The 22,765-nt window shown below is 40.7% G+C and overlaps 3 protein-coding genes across 4 annotated transcripts in view; 1 reads left to right on the forward strand and 2 right to left on the reverse strand.

Moving 5' to 3' along the window:
* LOC310987720 (A disintegrin and metalloproteinase with thrombospondin motifs 20) overlaps nt 1-3,559 on the reverse strand; it is a 140,016-nt gene extending 136,457 nt beyond the window's left edge. The window contains exons 1-2 of the mRNA XM_083974119.1: nt 3,482-3,559; nt 2,206-2,273 (exon numbers count right to left, since the gene is read on the reverse strand). The gene's annotated coding sequence lies outside the window, so the exon portion shown is untranslated. The remainder of the gene's footprint in view (nt 1-2,205; nt 2,274-3,481) is intronic.
* Nucleotides 3,560-3,604: 45 nt separating this feature from the next.
* irak4 (interleukin-1 receptor-associated kinase 4) lies at nt 3,605-12,421 on the forward strand. Of its 2 annotated transcripts, none has more exons than XM_083972826.1 (11): nt 3,605-3,979; nt 4,175-4,320; nt 5,016-5,189; nt 5,987-6,147; nt 6,236-6,300; nt 7,410-7,524; nt 7,611-7,720; nt 7,903-8,089; nt 9,165-9,227; nt 10,099-10,263; nt 12,126-12,421. In XM_083972826.1, exons 1-11 carry the CDS (start codon nt 3,819-3,821, stop codon nt 12,180-12,182), a joined length of 1,404 nt encoding a protein of 467 aa, XP_083828952.1. In that variant the 5' UTR covers nt 3,605-3,818; the 3' UTR covers nt 12,183-12,421. The 2 variants fall into 2 exon arrangements, with proteins under 2 accessions (XP_083828952.1, XP_083828953.1); XM_083972827.1 differs by having other exon boundaries at nt 3,875-3,974.
* A 66-nt stretch (nt 12,422-12,487) lies between these two features.
* twf1a (twinfilin actin-binding protein 1a) lies at nt 12,488-21,959 on the reverse strand. Its single transcript, XM_083974465.1, has 9 exons — nt 21,787-21,959; nt 20,282-20,362; nt 19,925-20,103; nt 18,633-18,728; nt 17,869-17,973; nt 15,233-15,358; nt 14,547-14,697; nt 14,311-14,432; nt 12,488-13,736 (listed from the first exon to the last, which is right to left on the reverse strand). The coding sequence occupies exons 1-9, from the start codon at nt 21,809-21,811 to the stop codon at nt 13,569-13,571; spliced, it is 1,053 nt and encodes a 350-aa protein (XP_083830591.1). The 5' UTR covers nt 21,812-21,959; the 3' UTR covers nt 12,488-13,568.
* Between the last annotated feature and the right edge of the window lie 806 nt (nt 21,960-22,765).

The raw sequence follows: 22,765 nt of genomic DNA on the forward strand, positions 1-22,765 counted from the left end.
TGATTAAGCACTTCAAAAGATGCACAGGTGTGAGAACTATCCCACACCAGCAGATGCAGTGACACACACGCACACACACACACATACACACACTCCCTCCCCAGCTTGTGTTTGCAGGTCCCAGCCAAATGTGGAGCCCCTTTGATGGTCACTCAGGCACCGAGCAATAACTTGACATTACATACTCTCCAGCAAGTAGCTACACACATACACACACAATCATTACCTAATTTTCTCTCATATCTGTAGAACATTTAAACAGTTATAAATATGTTTCCTTTGTTATTATCAGTTTAACCTTGTCTTGTAAATCATCATGTGTTTGAAAAGGTGCTGTATAAATAAAGCTTATTATTTTCATTATTCTCATGGAGTCTCAAAAAAAAACACACACACACAATTCACACACTACAATTACATAAATTATTCCACACCCCCATTCTCATGTACATACACACACACATACACACATTTATGACAAACAACCACTGACAAGTAACCACTGAGCTTATAAATTTAGTATTATGTGTTTGTGAGAGCTGGTATGAAACATCATAGGGAATACACACTCCAGGCCACCACAAGTGCAGTAATGGCTCTCATTATGCTGTTTCATACAAAATAACTTAATTACAGTTTGTTTACACATGCGGCGGGTCTCTTTTCCATGTACTTCAGACCATGTGCATGCACTAAGATATAAAATAGTCTATTAAAGCAAAAAAACAAATCCTCTAGTTTATGACTCACTAGAGCATTACAAACAAGCTTTTATTATGAAAAGTATTGCGCTCGCTGTCATCAACCAAGCCCAGAAACATAGCAAACAGGGGTGTGTGTGACTCTTGGCTTGGATCATATCATGTGTGTTGCTTTCATGGGCATAAGGTGAAATAATGCTCAGCTGTGAAAAATCATATAAAACTAGCCTGTCATCATCAGGACTTATTAAGATCTAATCTGACATGAGAGGATTGTGTTGCATGTGATATGGGTGATGTCATTTGCTCCTGCATTAGTAGAGCCCACATGCTTTGGGTCTGTGTTCCCACAAAACTTCCCAAAACAATCATGCATACCAATATTATTAAAAGTTTTCAATAGTTTTTAATAAAATAGTGAAATTCTGTTCCCACTATGTGTAGATTCAGATACAGCCACAGCAGCTGTTGCAGTCCTGTTTTGTTGCATGAGTGTGTTTGGTTTCAGTGTTTGATTTTAGTTGCGACTCCCCTCAAAATCAAATGTTTTCTTATGCTTGGCTTAAAGTATCGTATTCCTGACATACATACGCACGCACGCACGGCTCACAAATTATCACCCCGCCCATCCCACATGACAGCAGAGCGCTCCAGTCCACATGGAACTGATCACAACAAACACAGACAAAAGAGAAACTAACACACCATAAACAGATCAAATATTGCTCGTATAGAAAACAAATGACACTCTGAGATCTTAAAGGGATACTTCAACATTTTGGCTAATGTGCCTATTGCCATAATCCTTATAATCATAGGGGTAGGTTCATTACCTTAAATTAGCGGTGCATGAGATCTGCGGGGCAGAGACGCAAGCTTCTCAGCAAACACAAACACAATGGAGGTGAATGGTACAGGTCCACTGTCCCTCATCAAACTCATCAAATACACAATTCAACAACTCCAAAACGCTCTCGTGGACAAGTTGTGACCTGCACTTTCACCACGCTATGAGATAATCATGTATACTTATGTAACATTACAACACATGAAGCAAATACTCTGAACTACTTGCGCTTTTGAAATCACTCCGCCCAGCAGCTCTGTCTGGAGTGTAGTCTGTAGTATGCACTTGCCTCGAAAACAACTCTTAATCTAATGTTACATGATTATTTCATACTGTGGTGAATGAGCAGGTCACAAATTGTCCACGAGATAATTAAAGGTAATGAACCTACCCCTATGACTATAGGGCTTATGGCAATAGGCGAATTTGCCAAAATTGCCTTTTAAGAGCAGATGCTTCACTTCTTCTGCTCGTGGTGTTTAACGAGGTTTTCGTGTTGATCAGGTTGTTTGTTTCATGCAGCTTAAAAGTTTGTAAAAGGAGAACCGGCTGTAGACCGATCTAATGTTTGTTGTACTGTGCCAACCTAGCCAGTGGTTTAGCTGAACCAGCTGACCTGCACCCAGCCAGCGTATAGTAAATGTTCAGTATTTTTACCTGCTCCTCTGCAGACAGCAATGCTACTCATGAAGCCAAATCCATGGGGGGTAAAAACAGATCAGGCACTGCCAACAGAAAGAGAGTGAGAGAGTGAAATGTTGGGGTGGTTAAGTGTAAGTATAATCTGAAAAAGGCTCAGAACCAGGCTGCAATTTGCTGCTGCAAAGTAGATATTCAGTCCTTCAACACAATACTTGCTTTTTGGTTTGACATAGAAATGCAAAAATATAGCCACTCTATTCTTATTTGCTCCCTTCAGCATCATATGTAGCTACCACCCACTATTTACTTCATTTGAAGAATAAATTAAATAGTTAATTATGAGTTTGGAATTCATACACTGCCCTCAATGCAACTTTGTTGATGCAAAGAACTCGACATCTGTCAGTGATGATGCAAAATGGAAATGAACTGACCAGCCTTTGCTTTGTGGTTATTGAAAATGATGAGTGCATGAATGGGAGCCGATCCCTGTGGCTAAGTTCATCTTTTGAAAAGCCATCCAAGAAGACTGGAGGCTGTTACAGCAGCAAGCCCATGGTTTTTTATATGACCACACATGGCTGCAGTGTTCACATACTCTTGTCTGTGTGATGGAACTGCATATTATGCCTTTATATTAGGACTGAGACAGTAGAGAAAGAATATTTGTAGCCATTTCATATTTCATAAAACACATGGGCCCCTGTGGGGCAGAGACATACCACAGGGATCTATTTGTGTCTGTCACATAAATATTCAAGAAGGGATAAAAAGAAAAGACTATAAAATATATAAATAAATGTTCTAGTTCTAATAAAGATGGATAATCGTATTTTTCAAATTGACTCACTAATTTAGTATAATATATAAAATGTTGGAAATGTTTATTGTATTCCCCAAAACACTGTGAGAATAACAATGCAATGCATGTTAATTAACATATTATTTCATTTTCATTCATTTATTTAGGGACAGTGAACATAAATCATCATCACTGTAAATTTGTCAGCATTAGCTTGCAGCTAATTCACAGCCCTATGGTAAGATGTTGAGCTAAGCGACCATGCATGCAAGGGAGGGTAACCATGGATCCAGAAATCACTATCATTAATGTATGGGGGAATAGTTAAGGAGGGATGTCTCTTTATTGCCCACCAGAGGGCGCTGCAATATCATGAAACTGTAAAGTTTGTAAACAAACTGACTCAGTGTGTTCGTTTGTGTCTCTGCTCCTCAGTCTCTGACAATAAGCCTGAAACCACACAGACAGAGATTTACGTGTTCAACTTACAGACATGATCCGGTATCCAAGTCTGTCTCAGCAGAGACTGGACTTTTTCCTCTCTGCTCTCTGTGATTTTCATTTCCGCGTAGTAGGAGGAGACTGTGAGTGGGACATACACGCTGTGTTACGTTTGGGGAAGTTGTGCAATTTCGGAAAAAACACATTCTACTGGTGTTTGAGAAGTATCTTTGTTATCGTTCTGCATTTATTGGTGCAGTCCGTGGAGGATAGCCTAATAGCTAACGTTACACATCCGTCACTTACGGCTCAGTAAGTTGTAACTTACGGAACATGTCGCTATTTAGAATACTAAGTGTCAGATGAACTGTAAGTTTTTAGTACAATGAATAACTCAGTAACTTCCGCTACTTACATTCGTAACCTCAGTTTCAGTTTACGTCGAAGGCTGTCCGATTTTTTAGACCCTCAGGACAGGTGGAAAGACGTTATTGTCTCCATACGGAAGCCGAGTGGGGAGCTGAGGTACTCACAGCATCATGTGAGGTACGTTTTTATAACAGGTGACATCAATCATCAATCAGAATCAGATCTAACCTACTCACTGATTTCTGACCATTGATGACATCTATCTATCTATCTATCTATCTATCTATCTATCTATCTATCTATCTATCTATCTATCTATCTATCTATCTATCTATCTATCTATCTATCTATCTATCTATCTATCTATCACAGGAGATTTGAAGGCCTTGTTGCACAGGGGAGAAGTCCCACAGTGGAGCTGCTGAATGACTGGGGGACCACTAACAGCACAGTGGGAGAACTGGTGGACGTTTTGAGAAGCCACAAGTTACTGGCTGCAGCTAGTGTCCTGCTCCCTGGTATGATTTTCACAACCACCTTTAATAATATGTTGTATTCAATGGCATCATCCAATTCTTGAAACATCATGTCCAATTTTTCTTTTATTTTGGTCAGAAGATTTGCAGTAGGCCTACATATACCTGCCCAGACTGCAGTCATTAAATTAGTTTGTTTCATTACATTATTGATTAAGGACTATGCACAAAAATAATTTCCTACCAAGAAGAAAAGGGCTTTGCAACAGATTTAGCTTCTACCTACTTTCCACATCGACTGTGAGTGATGAGGTGACAAACTGTAACAGAAAGGCACAGTTAGTAGCAAAGATGTTGCTAGAATGTCTCCACCACTAGTGTCAAAAAGTTACAGTGGAAAAACAATCATATGTATCCAGACCAGTGTTTGTTTATTTTATTTTACTTTTGTTCCATGTCATTAAATTGGTCTTTCCATATGAGATCCACATACAAATGAAGACATGTGTGTTCAAGTCAACGCTGTGTAATAAATACTATTCATGTTCTAAAACGGGTGAAAAAAGGAAATGTTTATAGAGGCTATGCACAGAATGATACACAAATGCTTGTTCTGAGCTTTTCACAAAATGTATGGTTTTAGTTATATTAAAAATCTTGACATAAACAATAAAAACATGCCTTTGTTTTGTGGACCACATCCAATAATTCTCATGTCCTTTTTCAACCAACCACAGTGGAGGAGGAGGCCCCCTCACAGGCAGAGCCACAGCCACACGTCTGTCCAGTAGTAGTCAAAGACAGTGAGCTCCCTACCCGGCTGCTGGGAGAGAGCGAGACACCGCCGCCTCCTGTCAGCTCCACTCTGCAGCCACAGACTCCACAGGAGAGCAGTGAACCAGGACAAACAGGTGGCTGCACCTTTAATTCACATTTTGACATGACTTTTTTCAGGCTACACCAACACATAAACCTGTAGAGAGGCTGACATGTGATCTGTAAAGGAGATGGCTGTGAACCTTATCTTCAGTTTAGATTCTTTAAATGTTAAGCAATCTGTAAGTGTTTTATTGAGATGTAAATTCCCATTTTGTTGAAAGTTGCACATTTTATCAGTTGAAACATCTGTTAAACTACTTTAAACAGGCCGTGGTGGAAGAAACATTCAAATCATTTACTGAGGTGAAAGCGGCAATACCACCATGTAAAAATACACAATTACACATTTAGTCCAGCATCCTGAACCCAGAAGTTACAACACAGAGGTATTATCAGTAATATGTGGCTCACAGGATGATTGAGATAATCAATATCTGAATTACATGTTAATATTGCAGGTGGGGATGAAGCACATTTGAAATACTTATTATACCGTTGATTAGTATAATCCATCATAATGAATTATATTTAAACAAACAAACAAAAAAGCAAATGTAAAGTGTTAGCTGACTAAAGTAGAACTATAACGCAACATAAAATGAAAATATGACATGAAAGTATCTTATTATTATACCTCAGTAGTTGAGTGAATGTACCCGCACTCCTTCACTATGAGCAGCTGTTTGATCTTCTCTTCTGATGCCTTAATTAATTTCCTCAGGCTGTTTTTTGGGGAAGAAAAAAGTAATTTAATTGTCCAGCAGGTGGCAGCAGTTGGACCTTTAATCACAGACGTGAACATGGCAGTTTTGTGTGTGTCCCTCATCAGGTTTCTCTAGTTTCATGTACAATGAGCTGATGGAGATCACCGGTAACTTTGATGACCGTCCCATGTCCGACGGCGGCAGCAGACTTGGAGAGGGAGGCTTTGGCACCGTTTACAAAGGTCTCCTCAACAACACACCTGTAGCAGTGAAAAAGCTCAATCCAGTGAGTGAAAATATTTCTTTTTCATACCAAGGCGCAAACCTTTGTAGATATTGTAAATCACAATTGCAAAAAATATGATCTCATCTAGATGGATGACGTTTCACAAGATGAGCTGCAAGTTCAGTTCTACCAAGAGATCCAAACTCTGAAAGTGTAAGTTCCATCCTTTGTCCGTATCCTGCTAAATCAGTTTGATTTAATGTGACTCACTGACACCTCATAAACATGACATTTCATTAGAGGAGAGGAGACGAGCTGTTTGTGAAGCAGACGTCTTACTCACAGTAATGGAATTTGAGAGAGGGAGAGAATTAATAGCTGTGGGAAAAGAGAGGCAGACATCAAATACACTTGTCTCAGATTTAATGGATGTTTACACCCAATTATTTTCATTAGTGCTATTATTTATAAAGTACATGTCTGATGCAAATCCTGTTTAAACTTTGTTTTTTGTGTGGTTGATGGGGTTTGTCCTGATGACAGCTATGATGGTGAATTATGGGATTGACACTGAGGAATCTAAGTGTTAAAGGAATAGTTAAACATTTTGGGAAACACTTTGTGGTGTTGTGCTGTAACAGACAATAAGTCGAGTTGTTTTCAAGGCAAATGCAGAGACTGCTTGCCGAAAAACTTCCCCCGACAGGAACGTGAATCCGCAGTTTTGCATGAATTTACCTCTAAAACAACTCTGTCTCGTAACGTTACGTTATTATCTCATAGCATGGTGAATGTGCAGGTCACAACCTGTCCACCAGAGCGTTTTGGAGTTGTTGGATTGTGTATTTGATGAGTATGATGAGGGAAACCAAGAAATCCCATTAGCCTCCGTAGCGTAGCTCTGAGCAGCTTGCGGCTCTGCTCCACCATTCGAAAAATAGCTTGCACGTTGCACCGACAATTAAAGGTAACGACCCTACTCCTAAAACTATAGGGATTATGGCAATGGACCAAAATGTTGAACTATCCCTTTAAAAAGCCTGATGGCTGTAGGTACAAAGATCTTTTATATCTCTCCGTACTGCATCGGTGAGAGAGGTGCCTTCCACCATCGCTGTTTTCTTGGTCCATCCAGATGTGGATGAAGTGGATGATCTGAGTTGTTCAGAATGGCCTCCACCATCTTCAGTGTAGCCTACACCTCTCCACCAATAAAACAATACACCAAATAAGCACTTTTACCAAAAATGTGGAACTATTTCTTTACACCCAACCTACTGCTGGTTCATTATGATAATGCTTCGTATCTGTTTGCTCCACAGATTAAAACATGAGAACTTGGTTGACATGGTCGGATTTTCCTGTGATGGAAATCACCCGTGTTTGGTGTACGCCTTTATGGCCAATGGTTCTCTGCTAGATCGCCTGGCTTGCCTGGTGAGCACCATCTCTGCCGGCTTCTGTCTTTTACTACATCAGCTGTCGCACAGATGGTTCACTTGTATGCTTTTTTGCCCTCTCAGGACGGCAGCCCTCCGCTGTCATGGCAACAGAGATGCTTGATAGCTGAGGGGACCGCGCAAGGCTTGGAGTATCTGCACAGCAACCATCACATCCACAGAGATGTCAAAAGGTACATATTTATTACTGACCTGTAAATCATCATTTATTAAAGGAATGGTTTGACATGTCGGCAAACACTCTCATTGACTATGCTGCAGAGAGATAGATGAGAAGATCAATATGGAAATTCAGCTAAATGTGATGAGTTCATTTAGTTAAAAACTCATGATGGCTTGTTTTTTTCCATATTAGTGCAAATATCCTACTAGATGAAAAACTTGTGGCAAAGATCTCAGACTTTGGGCTGACGAGAGCATCAGCCAAACGGACGTCGACAACCATGATGACAGAGAGGATTGTGGGTACCCGTGCATACATGGCACCGGAGGCCCTTAGAGGAGAGATCACGCCAAAATCTGACGTCTTCAGCTTTGGAGTGGTAGGCTCTCCGCAGACACACACACACAGATAGGGATATATTGTCAGTATCAGAGGTGCATAAAGTACTTGAAAAAAAAAACTAAGTAAAAGTACAAATACCATAACTGAAAATGACTTTATTTCACTTTCAGGTGAATGAAATAGATGTGGTATGATAAAAACAAAAAAACACCTGAGTAAGCATGTAGAGTGAGGGAAAGTGTCTGGTGTCTGCCTGAGAACATAAAGTGTCTGTCTGCCTAAGAACACAACAAAGTGCCTCCTGTGGTAACGTCTTCCATGTCTTCCTCATCAACGTTAACTGCGTTACCTCTAATCTTCGCAAATGCACCGTATGTTGTTCTTCTCGTCCTCTCGGACACACCATTCCAGATAATCCTTTGATGATTCATTATATTTCTATTTTAATTTGTAATGAGTTAGGAGGTGGCAAACGTCAAAATAACGCAGTAAAAGTATATATTTTTTTAACTTTTAATTGTAGTAGAGTAAAAGTAAAACTTCTGAATAAAAGAAAAACTCAAGTTAAGTACAGTACAGATCCTCAAAAAAAAATACTTAAGTACTGTATTGTGACAAAGTACATCCCTACATCTCACTATCCCCCTCTGGTCAGTATGGAGAAACTGCCAGAGTAATGTAAAATCTAAAACACAGCTCAGCAGAGTGCAAAGTCCTCCTAAACTACTGACACACACATAATCGCAGGACACAAACATTAGAGTATACATTTCTTCCCATGTGTGAAAGTAGAGCTGTGTGTTATGTATCATCTGTCATCGTTTTATAGTAGAAAAACGGAATCTGTTGAAAGGCCCAGCTGCACTGTACTGTAGTAGCAGCTTTAAATGCAGAACATACTATCCATTGTTTGACATGGGCTGAATGATTTATAGGATCAGCAACAGTATAAAAACTGCCTGACCTTCGGTATAGCACAGCGCAGCTTCATTCGTCTTGTTGGTACAGCTGTGGAAACAGTGCGGTGTCTGTGGAGGGCACTTGGCACACGGCGAGGTAATAAAGGTTTTTCCGGAGCCGTGTGATTAACCCCATCTCTCTGTCATCTACAGGTGTTGCTAGAAATATTGTCTGGACTCCCGCCAGCCTGTGAAAACCGGGAGCCACAGTTCTTGGTAAGCAGCAGCACAAAAGAGGCTTTTCAGCGTGCGGGGCGATCAAGCAACAGTTTGCGATTACATCTTATTAGAGGCTTTTCATTAAATTAGTAAGGGAGCACTATCAGTTAGTAGTCATTAAAGAGCAACTGAAATGGATTTGAACCCATGCTTCACCTGTGCTGATGATAAGCTGGGCAACTTCCACTGCTGTGAGACACACATTCATTTACTGGACTATAGCCTATACAAAATGGATAAATCAAGAACCTTCAGAAAGACACAATTAATAATCTTAATTTAAAGGGATAGTTCAACATTTTGGCAAATTGGCCCATTGCCATAATCCCTGTAGTTTTAGGAGTAGGTTTGTTACCTTTAATTGTCGGTGCAAGCTGTTTTTAGAATGGTGGAGCAGAGCTGCTAGCTACTCAGAGCTACGCTACGGAGGCTATTGGGATTTCTTGGTTTCCCTTATCAAACTCATCAAATACACAATCCAACAACTCCAAAATGCTCTGGTGGACAAGTTGTGACCTGCACATTCACCACACTATGAGATAATAATGGAACGTTATGAGACAGAGTTGTTTTAGAGGTAAATTCATGGAAAACCGCTGATGCGCGGCCCCGTCGGGAGCCTCCATAGCGTAGCTCTGAGCAGCTCGCGGCTCTGCTCCGCCATTCTAAAAATACCTTGCACCAACAATTAAAGGTAATGAACCTACAGTATAAGACTATACAGATTATGGCAATGGGCCAATTTGCCAAAATGTTGAATTTATCCCTTTAACTAACTAACTTAACAACATTTTTCTCAAATTACTGCTTTTAAAGTTGACTGCTGCCCTCAGTCACCTGCTATGCGATGTTCCCTCCCTCCCCCCAGATGGAGTTTGTATATGATATAGATGACGAGGACGAGGAGCTGACACTGGAGGACTTTGTGGACAAAAAGATAGGAGGCTGGGAGCTGAGCCAGGTGGAGACTGTCTACTCTTTGGCTTCGAACTGCCTCCATGACAGGAAAAACAGACGTCCAGTCATCAAGCAGGTACAGTGAAGAAAGACAGCGGCAGATTATTAAACGGCGTCGTTTTAGTGTTATCCCTTACCGGTGACGCACTGCCACCAAAAAGAGGCCAAACATCACACAAACACTGTACACAACAAACACTATATAGCAGTGATCATTCAATGATGATTGGAAAATGCATTGACCACCAAAATATTTTTTTTTACTGGATGGAATCAAACCCAGGATGCACTACAGCTTCTGATTATAGGGGGCTGCCACCATACCACCATATTATTGAGTCCTCAATCTTTCAGAGTTGGGCGGCTGTAAACCAGCCAGCCCTGGCCCACTTTTTTTTTTTTTTGTGGCCACATTAACACAGCTGTTTCTTCACGTAGCCGCCTCGGTTGCACCATTACGTGGTCGTTGTGGCGTTTGCCCATATTGCCCTATTTATTTATTTATTTTTTATTGTGCAATACCAGTGACAAACAATTAAGCAGACAAAGACACGACATAGCACGAGACAGGAAAGACCTAACACAGGAATCAAAAAAGTAAATGGATTGAGATAAATTGTGATTCAAGAAAACAAGAAAAGAAGAGAGTGGGTGTCAAAAGCATCTACATGTACATGCACTGCTTGTTTCATTTTCACTTTGGGAAAGTCTCATACTGTTTAGGCTCTTATTTTGAAGCATGTCAGCCACAGATAAGTCTTTGAGGTTGCATTTGCACACACCAAGACAAACCTGAGAAATGTAAACATACCATATAAGGGATTCAGCAGCTGCGTTGGTTTTACACACAGATATCAATAGTGACAATATTGCTGTGTTGACTTCATGTGAATGGAAACTGAGGTTTGACCAAACTTAACCATCTGTGTGGTGAAGGTCTTTGTTCACTCTTCTTGTCTTGAGGGCACAGAGAATAGTAAGAGGACGAGGACGAGGTCGCTGCCGCACCAGCAGCTCTTTGATGCTGCGCTCAGCCACAGCCGCTGTGAGCTAAATTCTAATCTCAGCACTCGGACGTGCTCGCAGCGATGATGCTTAATAAGCTGATGGTTAAAAGCATTTTCAAGGCTCATGGGTATGTCATTAGTCTGGAAGATATTTTAATTCCTAAAACCAAAGGATTGACAAAGGGGACGAGTTAAAAAGGATGCATCTTCTTGGACCTGAGTAGTGAACTGCAGAATGACTTTGCCACTCATGCAGCCATATATTAGTGTGGCCAAAGAAAAGAGAGATTTTTCATTTGCTGTGGAACAAACAAACACTTTTAAGGGATAGTTCAACATTTTGGCAAATTGGCCCATTGTCATAATCGCTATAGTCATAGCAGTAGGTTCGTTACCTTTAATTGTCGGTGCAAGCTAACGGCGGAGCTACGCTACAGAGGCTCATGGGATTTCTTGGTTTCCCTCATCAAACTCATCAAATACACAATCCAACAACTCCAAAACCATGTACAGTTAACATCACGGGATTTGCTGTATCCTTGCTTTTAGTTTTTCCATATTCCACGTTGTAAACTGTTTTCTTGTCTGTATACAACATCTATTGCACGTCTGTCCGTCCTAGGTGAGGGATCCCTCCTCTGTTGCTCACCCTGAGATTTCTCCTTTTTTTTCTGTTAAGTGTTTTCTTGGGAGTTTTTCCTCAGTCTATGTGAGGGTTTAAGGCCAGAGGATGTTGTTAGGATGCTATGTAAAGCCCTTTGAGACAAACTGTTTGTAAAAATGGGCTATACAAATAAAATTGCCTTGCCTTGGTCAAATGTTTTTGTGTTTCATGTACAGCTCTGTTCTGTTTGTTTAAATCACAAAATACACAAGTTAATGTATTTGTAGACGGTATCACGGTTATTAATATTAACATCTGTCTTCACAGGTCCTGTCAGAGCTTAAAGGAGTTGTCAAAAGCATAGCAGTGGATTCTCGGGAATAACATCCCAGAGAAGATACAAGATACACAAGCCTGCTCCAACCAGTGCACACACTGATTATATTTCCTTATCAACAGTTTCACACCAGTGAATGCTTGTCGACTGTGACTGTTCAAAGGTGATTTTTGCATCAGTATCATTACTATGTGAATAAAATTTGTTTATATCTCAGTTTACATTAGTGACTTTATTTTTGCTACTTAGCGTAAAGCTTTTTTCTTGCCCATGTATTTATTGTGAAGACTGCAAAAGGAATAAAACTATTGAAACAGAAAATGTGATTTAAATATTTTTTATTTTTCTTCTTTTAAAAGAACGATTTGTAAGAAAACATAAGACCAAACATGATTTTTTTCTATTATAATGACACTGTATGAATATAAAGGGATTTTCCCTTCGAACATGAGGTGAGCTTAGTAGTTTGCCTAATATTAATCAGCAGACCAGTGGATGTGGCAACATTTTTGATCAAGGTACTTATAGAACTCCCTTTCCTATCCGGTTACTTGGCTTTCCCTTTTGTTTTCGGGAATCAGCGAAGTTCGAGTAGCTTCCTCTTTGTGAAATCTGAGATGTATTGATGTAATATTTCTGGAAGCCCCTGTTCTTTCCACTGTGATCCTCACTGACACTGACAATCACCAGAACAGACCAGACTGTTTCTTAATCATAGAGCATCACACAGCTACAATATGTACATTTACAGCACTTGCATAGAAAAATAAGTTTCTCAGCAGATGATTTTTTTTCTCATGTAAACCACAGTTATATCAAAAAAGAAGTAAATTTTCCAATATAAAATGCACTGTTAAAATGAATCAAGAGACACAGGTGGGATCATTAAATGGGATCTTTTCTGCTTTGGAGCACCTCATTGTGCAAACAGTAGGAAACAAATGGAGAACACATGGAACGTGGAAACATTAATGGACACAGACTTAAGGAATGCAAGTTAAGTATTTGAGCATGTGAACTCAAAATAGGGGAATTTCATCATATTGGCGCAAGTTCACAGTCGCACTAACATTTCTCAGAGCTGGCAACGCGGTAAAAACCTCGAGTTTAACTTGTTTGGGCGTCTTTGAATTATTGTAAATTCATAATATTTTCTTTGTGACTGTACTAACATACATAAATATGCTTCCATTTGGCGAGCTACAAATGGAAATTCTGAAGTGTGTCATTGCTCAGTTGTCCTTGGCGTGCATAGCTGGGTCTCTGGGTGACGGTGTGGGATTTTGAGGTTGTTGTCTTATTCTTTTAAACAAGCGTGTCGAATATGATTCCCCCCCCTCCCCTCCCCGTCACAGGAATGTTCCACTGTGGAACGTGCTCAGGGTGGAGGGAGGTGGTGGCGGCGGCGGTGGTGGTTGGAAGCTGAGATCTGTTTAATCTTCCTCCTCTCCCTCTACGGGTGGCCGGGTGATGCGGCGGTTGCCCCTCTTCCCCGCGGGGCCTTTGGGCTTGGCGAAGGCCTGCTTGTGTGCATGCTGCTTGGGATGCACCTCCTCGTACATGAAGTCACTGGTCAGTTCGTCCCCGTTGTCGATCTCCAACTGTGACACACAAAGAAAAGATGGAAGACGAGCCACACAGGAAAACTGACTTTACTTTTTTCTCTACTTTATGACAGTTATGAGATATTTTTTGACATGTATCAATTACAAAAACCATTTCAAGGTCTGTATGACCCATACCTCTCATATAACCTTATTAATTCTGAAAACTATTCTCTCAAACTACTTTTTTTGGTCATCATTCATATAAATGGTATATCATCATATCATTCATATGAAGATATTTCTGTCGCTTGTCTTACTGCTTTTAAGTGAGCAGGAAAAAGTCAATCAAATCTGATCAAATTAGGGCGACAACTATCAATTATTTCATTATCAATTAATGAAAAGTAATAAAAAGTTGTAATAAAAAGTAGATAATTCTGGATATGATCATTACAGAGTCCATTTTTACTTCAATGAAAATAACTGCTAATTGAATTTGAATATTTCATGAAAACATGAATACTTTAAGTTTTGGAGTCATGGTTTAAATTTGACTTTTGGAAAGTTTCTGACAAAAATAATCCAGATTCTTATTCTGTCAACCTCAGTCTGTTAACACGACTCTTACCTTTTTCTCAATCTCAATGTGGAGATTGTTTTCCGCCATGTCCACCAAAGGGTTTTTGCAGCTGGAGTACAGCATCCTCTCTCGGATGCTACACTTGTACCCAGGCATAGAATAAATGAAGACTGCAAATGAAAAGCAGACGATGAGAGGAGTGGAAACAAAGAACCGTTCAGAGCTGACTGGAATAATAGGAGGTGTGGCAGCTGTTTATAATCCCTTGCGGGCCATCTGTTCACCTGTGGACTCTAAGTAGTCGCCTTCATGGGAATGTTTGTAGAGGAAGAAGTGGTAACGTGCGGCATCTTTAGGGATTCTCAGCGGCAGGTCTTTCAGCTCCGTCGGCTCGGTGCTGGACAACCGGATCAGCTCCTGCGCACTATCTACTTGCTGTTGGTGAGGAAACAAAAGAAAGTTTGTCTCGCGGTCGGTGGTGCGCGCCTGTGATCATTAAAGGCCGTGCTTTGAATTCCAGAGCAATTAAGGAAATATGGGTGTGGACACATCCCAGGTGTCTGTGTAAAACATTTACTCAGTAGCTGCTGTGCCGCTCAGCACTCAGCGTTTAAGCCTCACTTGGTAGATTCAACAAAGCATTCTGCTTTTTCTGAAAAGCTTTTAGGCCGACAAACAAAACGGGAACTGAGACAAGGCCGCAAGAGAAACACAATTATTCCTTTGTACTTTGAACTGATCACATCTTGTGACATGAACCCTTTGAATTTCAATGAGAAGAATCGACACAAAGGCTTTTTGGGCATAAAAACGAGCCATTGTGTCGGTCTGTAAACAACTCCTGACCGAAAAAAACACATCACCCGACAAGATAAGACAAAAGGGAGCAGAGAACTGATTTGCTGGTTCAAAATTCCTGACAGGTCAAAGGTCACAGGTCACCTTCACCTGACGACTATTTGGAACTCACCAGTTGTACGTAGTTCACTTTCTTGTCTCTGAAACGTTCAAGTGCAGCGACAGCGTCGTGGTGAAGAGGGAAAGCCACTCCCTGCAGAGTCTGGTGCTTGGTGTCCACGCTGATGTCCGTCTGCACCTGAACACACCACAAACACAGACACACATGAAAAACATGAGGCACTTCCGCTTCTCATTGTCCCACTGTGGTCACTGTTATACACCAGGTTAAAGGGATAGTTCAACATTTTGGCAAATTGGCCTATTGCCATAATCCCTATAGTCATTGCAGTGGTTTTGTTACCTTTATATTATATGTTGTAATACTTTTATTTGTCGGTGCAAGCTATTTTTAGAACGGTGGAGCAGAGCCATGAGCTGCTCAGAGCTATGCTACGGAGGCTAATGGGATTTCTTGGTTTTCCCTCATCAAATACACAATCCAACAACTCCAAAACACTTTGTGGACAAGTTGTGACCTGCACATTCTCCACGCTATGAGATAATAACGTAACGTTACGAGACAGGGTTGTTTTCGCCACTGCGTGTTTCTGTCGGGGGCAGTTTTTCAGCAAGCAGTCTCTGCATTTACCTCTAAAACAACTCTGTCTCGTAACGTTACGTTATTATCTCATAGCGTGGTGAATGTGCAGGTCACAAACGTTTTGGAGTTGTTGGATTGTGTATTTGATGAGGAAAAACCAAGAAATCCCATTAGCCTCCGTAGTGTAGCTCTGAGCAGCTCGCAGCTCTGGTCCGCCGTTCTAAAAATAGCTTGCACCGACAATAAAAGGTAACGAACCTACTGCTATGACTATAGGGATTATGGCAATGGGCCAATTTGCCAAAATGTTAAACTATCCCTTTAAAGTTAAAATATAATTGGGTCACTGATCAGTGCAAACATCATCTATTGATATGCACATTGATACAGAAACCTGCTTCAACACAGGTGAAGTTTCACAGTTGTAAGTCAGCATGTCATTGATGTATTTATATTCACAGGACTGTATATAAAAACACACCCACACACAGAGATGACACTATAATCTCATAATCTGGACATGCTTGTGACATCACATCATGCCGATCATCCTACATTACGGCGCCTCTTTAAATTCAACCAATATCCCTCGGTTAAGAGGTTTCCACTGGTTATCTTGGTTTCCTGCTGACTCATGGAATAGAATAAATGTTTATTCATTAGCAAGTAAAAAAAAAAAAAGGTTTACAAGTGCAACAAGCATCTTGAATGCCGGAGCGTGATGATTACAGATGAGGTGCTTGTATCAGAAGTGACAAGGCGCCTCCACGAAAAATCACAGAAAACTGGAAATGCTGGGGGGATTACACTGATGGATTGCATCTATTTTTAGAGCCTTGTTCCCACAAAATGAAATGCCGTGCAAACATGATTGAGCCTCCGATGTAGCTACCTCGCATACCAAAAAGGATTGTGTGTTTTTTTTTATATCCATCTGCTTGGTAAAAAGGCAGGAGGGACTCAGAGGCACGGCAATGATAAATATTTCAAAGCCTCTTTTTTTTTTTTCTCATCCAGGCTGTACAGATTAATGATATATTATCTTCCTTCAACAGCTGGTCAAGTGGGACGAGCGCAAACCTCACTTCCTATTTGCTGCTCTGCTTTTAATTGACTGTACTTTGGAGAGGGGAGTGCGCCACTCAAAGCACTTCCTTATATGGTAAGAAAGACAGTTCTTGTTTATGTGGCAGACTGGGGGCATTTCTATTAGCACAGGTTGTCTCTCTGAGAAGAGAATGACTTGATTATGGATTTTTCTTTCATTCAATCACTACCCCAGAGTTTGAAAAAGTGAAACTTCACATGCTGCTTTTATCGCCTTTCTGTCCGGCCCAGTGTAAATACTGTCGGCGTCATTACCAGCCTATCAAACTACAGGATTTTTTCTTATCTTATCACTGTGACTTACAAAAGACAGAGCACAATGATACAGGTCATATGTGCTCCATGCAAAAAATCACTGCCAGGTACTCAAAGCTGCAGAGATCTCCCATTTGCATGTATCTCTCTCAATATGGAAATTCTTGACATGAACACTCAACACACAAAAAAAAGGGCTCTTCCTTTACCGCGTCCTTGCTCGGGCTGAACAGGGTTCTACACCTGTAAACAAAACCTTTTGTTGTGGCGCTATGAAGTCTTGCTGTACCAGCCTAATAGATTCCTCTTGGCCAACATCCTGCTGTTCTAGTGCATCAGCATCTTTGCTCTGTGGTCATACTGCCAGGCAAGCATATGCACACTTGCACTAGTGCTGACCTTGTGCTGTATGGAAGGATGCATTGCCGGCCCTCATTGATACTCCACACACTGTTTCTGGTGGGGATTTACAGCACACACACACACACACACACTCATACAGGAGATGTGATTAGGAGGAACAAGGCCGTGAGCTGAGGTAAGCTATTCCTCCATCCACCGAGGCCTAAATGTGTTAAGATGACGTCTTGTCGTGACATTTCAGAACCGAAACAGAGAAGACCGCGCCCTTCGAGCCGTACGACCTGTCAACAGGTGATGTTTACTGTGCACACACAACCACAGAGTACGTCATTTTGTCTTACATGGAAGAGAGGGTGATGTTTCTGTGTGTATATTTTTACCTCGCTGAGTTTAATCTGTCTCAGTTCCTCCTCTGCTGCAGTGAGGGGCAGGGGAGCCGCCTGTGAGGTCAGATATTTCTTGTATCCGCTAAGATTCAAATCATCCTGGGGGCCAGGAAAAAAAAGGAAATCACAATGACACATCAAACAGCAACGCAGGCTGACACACTAATGTGTTATTGCTCACATCAGTTGCCATAAATACACTGCCTGTCCAAAAAAAAGTCACATACTAATATTTCGTTAGACTGCCTTTAGCTTTGATTACGACATGCATTCGCTGTGGCATCGTTTAGATAAGCTCCTGCAATGTCACAACATCTATTTCCATCCAGAGTTGCATTAATTCTCAGTGGGGTTCAGGTCTGGACTCTGTGGTCACATTGGACCACATTTCTTCCTTGAAGATGATGGTTCCCCACTCTACTTCCAGTTTTTAATAATTATAACCCAATTGTAATAGTCTCAGCAATATCATTGGATGTTTTATTTGCTTGATGCCAATAATTTGACCCTTCTGAAACAGACTGACGTCTTTTCCACAACCACAGGATGTGTCTTCTAACTTGGTTGTTTAAGAAATGAGACTGCATCAGTTTGTGTTAAATAAGCTGTTGCCAGCTGAAACATAATCATCCTTGCAATAATGTGGCGACTTTTTTTTTTTTTTGGATGAGCAGTGTATATGAGACTGAAGCATGAAATATTCTAGGTGATGCTTTTCACGTCATTTAAAGCGTTGCCGTGTGATCAATCCGACCAACCTTTGTGGTGCCGAAAATCTCATCCTTGATGTGCCCGCCTCCAAACTCTTTCTTCAGTGTTGCTCTGGTAGCAGCGTATAACATTTTAGGTCGCACCTGGAATAGAAAAGAAAATGTTAATCATCATTTAGAAAGTTTATTAAAAAAAAAAAAAAAAAAACTTAACATGCAGCTTTTTCAACTTTCTGTTGAAAGTTTTATTCATTAGTTTTTTAGTTTTTTATGACCATTTATTATAGGTACTTGCAGATTAAACAAAGAGTAATTTTTTTTAAGACAATAAGGCAATATCTGATCAATCTGAAATTTGCATTGTATATATTCATATCTACTAGCTTGCAATCTTCTTCTGTGCGTTCCCTACCACGGGCCTACATTCCTTAGTGTCGTCTCCACTAGTAAAACTGAAAAATGATAACAGGAACCCACTCATAAAATGCCCCCATAGCACTACTAATGGTCAAATACTCCACATGGTACCTTTAAAGACCTTGTGAAACCTGTCATAAGAAGCTTTATAAATACAGCTGAGTTGACAAACCGAGAGCCAAACCAAAAACTAGACTACACTTTTGTTTTTTGTGAAAAGAGAAGAAAACGCACTGAGCCATTACAGTCGAGGCAACGCCATGCAGTGGTTGTGAAACAGTTTTTGCAACTTCCAGACAAGCCTCAACCTGAAGCGCTGCGCTTTTAGCTGGAGGACGGGAATGTGAACTCAGCTGTGCCTCTCAGAAAGTGAAATTGAGAGAGCCGGAGGAGCGCTGCAACATCCCGGATGGCATTTTATTTCTTTCGGCCCCGGCCCCTCCTTGCGACATTCCTCTTTCCACTGCTACAGATTGAAACAACATTTGTGTGTCTATTTGTCACCGCTATTGTGAGTCGCTATGACTCCACATTACAAGTGGTTCATCAAGTTTCAGTTTGGACCTGCATAACAAAGACACTGTATCGCTGTATCGGTCAAGACAGGCCGAATCCAAAACAGAGGCGTTTGTTTGCATGACAAGTAACAACACAGTGTGATGCTCCTGCGCCACCTAAGAGAAGTGTGTGTTTTAAATCACACACAAGAAGTACAGAGTCAGCGACATGTGCTGTGGAAACACCATAAATAGCTTATATTTGGATTCTGAGGGGTCTGGTGAGAAATGGTGAACACACTGTTGTCAGCATTTATACTCCTGCTTTGATGTGGCCGACCCCACCCATCTGACACTCAAAGCAGAGGAGGGCAACTACTATGTAATCTACACAGCTACTCATTACAGCCGCTGGGTTTTCCTTACAGCAGAGTGGTCCGGTGACCAGGCCAGGAAGATCCACTCGTAGCCCTGGTTGTTACTGGAGTCCAGTCGGTACAGAACGTAGCAGGGCAGGTCGTCCTCCAGCAGCGGCAGCACTAGGGAGTCATACTCCTGGTCCCACTTCTTCGACGCTTTCCTGGTGGCACCCAGAGTCAGCTGCTCTGGAAAGCAGATGTGTGTGTGCGGCAAAAAATGTCAACAGAGCATTAAGACCGTTAGTCATGCCAACACTGTCAATTGTCGGGGCCTTAGCGAGTAGTTTAGGAGAAGTACGAGATAAAAGTTTTCTTGGCAGAGGGAGCTGTAAATAAACCCCCAGGTCTCTGGGACACTGCTCACCATCCTCGATGATGATCTTTAAGGCTCGATATTGCTCTCCGCTCTTGGCACTGGCAAAGACATCCTTCACATCATTCCCCGCTGAAAAAATACACAAAGAGAGGGTCAGTGTCTGTTTTCAACAAATCCTTTCTTGAGAGCAACGCACCCTTGCTAACAACCATTTTCAGCACTGGATTCATATCCACACTAAAAAGCTTCAGAATCTCAATAGCCTATGGAAACAATCAGATGTCTCTCATGCTATACCTTCAAACACAGTAGGGGAATTCTTTTGTGCAATGGCAAAATAAATAGTAAAATACTATGTCTTATAGATAGTTATGATAACCAGAAATACAAAGTGTTGGTTTCCAATGCAACACTTCACTAGCACAGCTGGGACTGGAGGTTAAACACCTCTGACACCAAACTCTGTTTCCACTTCACACTCAGACCAGCACCTTGACAATTTTATCTGCAGTGACTCTGCAGTTTCTTTCCAACCTATCAACCCTGCAACAGCCAGGGAACAAGGCAAAGTACAAATATATGTAGCTAAATCAGCAATAGCCTACAACTTGTGAATATGGTTTTATTTAGGTAAATCAATGCAAAACTGTAAATAAGGTTGTCATGTAAATAATAAAAGAGCATAATACTTTTTTTTTAATTTTAAAAACATGTATGAAAGGGGGTTTTGTGTTATCAAGCACTTTGATTTGTCACTACAGTACAGATAGCCTGATCAGTTGTAGTCAGGTACTGGGTATAAAAGCAGTGTCAGTTCATGTAGAATAAGATCTGTATCAGGCTCTGCACTAATGTAAAATAAACCAAGATTATTGAAACATACAAATACTTCACTCCTCTTCTGAATAACACATTTAATGTCATTTAAAGAGCAGTGTTGGACGATGGCATGAGGCGAGTACAGACTATATTGTAGTCGCTACATCTGTATTCTTCCTATTAATAACTCAGCTACACTGCATATTATTTTTGCACCATGCTAAATTAAATTGTGGTTACAGACACAAACTAAATCTGCTGCTGTATAAACAAACCTACCGACATCTTTTGAGATAATAACACAGTGCAGGTAATAGCAGTGGGGCACTGACATACAGGAAAAGCCAGCAGTTAGTTGAAATGAAGGCGTCGCCCATCCATTCAGAAAGCTGCACTAACGTTACTGAGTATAAGCTCCATGTAGCGCGTTAAAAGCTTCAATACTGAGAGAAATGAGCACAGCAGGTTTATTCTGGCTGAGCCGTAACCAGGCTAAACACTCAGAGATTATGCCCCATAGTCCTGGATGTGCCCAAACAGGGCACCGCTGGTCACACACACACACACACATCACGGCGGCTCAGAGCTACAGCTAGGAGTGGCTAGCTAACTTGGCGTTAGCTTCTCGTTGCAATGAATTGTTGCTAAGACTTCAAGCACGTCCGGGAGTCACGCGCCCGCACAACAAAACGTACACACACACCGAGACGCTGAAAGCAGAAAAACGCATGTACCTTGAATACCCGTTTGATGTGACATTGTGTCTTTCGTCGGATAAAGGGCTGATGCAGCTGATCAGGCGAAACCAGGGCAGAGAAGCAGGAAGTGGACTACACCGACTGGAGCCGCCCCGAGTCTGTCGTCATCAACACCGACGTCACATGACTCCTTTTGGTTTGGATTGTATCCATAAATGTAACGTGTGAGAAACTAAACCCTTCATTTGTGCCTTAGAAAAGGAAGGGGAGTCATTTTCTAACTTTACCTATCCAATGTAATTGAAAACGTCTGAAAACTTTTGATTTTATCATTTGTATTTATTCTATTATTAATATTATAATTTATAATCATATTTTACTGTGCCACTTTCAATTTGTATTGGATTGTGTCACTCAGTCCATGCTGCTGTATGTTGCTGTTATTTTATTTGCCTCATGTTGCATTTCCAATGTGATGATTCATTTAAAAAACAAACAAACAGATAAATTAATTTTCAAAGTAACTGTAGCTGTTACCTACAGAAGTTCATCAAGCTTCTGAAAGCCTATCAAATATAGCCTATGGCAATAATCAGTAAAGTAGTAGCCGCCTAAATAAATGTGCATATAGACAATTTCTCTAAAGAAATATAATACTAGACTAAGGACTAAAGAGATTTTTTAATCTCAATGGATCATTCCTGAATGAATAAAGGTTAAAAAATAAATAAATAAATAAAATAAAATAAAATAAAATAAAAACTACTACAAAATTGTATCGCTTTGTCATGTAGGCCTATAGCCAAAGTTAAAATAATAATAGCCTATAGGCCTAGTTCTATAGCACCAAACAATAAAACAAAAAGCTTTAAAATAGGCTAAATAAATACATAAATGAAAAAAAGATTAAGGATCAGGATTAGGCTACAGCAAATCAACCTGATATTTCCTTATTTAGATTTTCCATTCTGATTTCCGCCTCTCGTGGCAGCAGATCCTCTTTGGCGTGAAATCC

The sequence above is a fragment of the Trachurus trachurus genome (genome assembly GCF_905171665.1).
Source record: "Trachurus trachurus genome assembly, chromosome: 6".
Classification (NCBI taxonomy): domain Eukaryota; kingdom Metazoa; phylum Chordata; class Actinopteri; order Carangiformes; family Carangidae; genus Trachurus; species Trachurus trachurus.

What these genes read in the sequence shown, in the direction of transcription:
- twf1a (XM_083974465.1), bottom strand. Translation starts at nt 21,811, where the DNA reads ATGTCACATCAAACGGGTATTCAAG. An exon ending in AAAGATCATCATCGAGGATG is followed by an intron (nt 20,104 to 20,281) that starts GTGAGCAGTGTC and finishes TCTGCTTTCCAG; the next exon opens with AGCAGCTGACTCTGGGTGCC. An exon ending in AGATTTTCGGCACCACAAAG is followed by an intron (nt 17,974 to 18,632) that starts GTTGGTCGGATT and finishes CCTGGCCCCCAG; the next exon opens with GATGATTTGAATCTTAGCGG.
- irak4 (XM_083972826.1), top strand. Translation starts at nt 3,819, where the DNA reads ATGAATAACTCAGTAACTTCCGCTACTTACATTCGTAACCTCAGTTTC. An exon ending in CAGTGAAAAAGCTCAATCCA is followed by an intron (nt 6,148 to 6,235) that starts GTGAGTGAAAAT and finishes GATCTCATCTAG; the next exon opens with ATGGATGACGTTTCACAAGA. An exon ending in TAGATCGCCTGGCTTGCCTG is followed by an intron (nt 7,525 to 7,610) that starts GTGAGCACCATC and finishes TTGCCCTCTCAG; the next exon opens with GACGGCAGCCCTCCGCTGTC.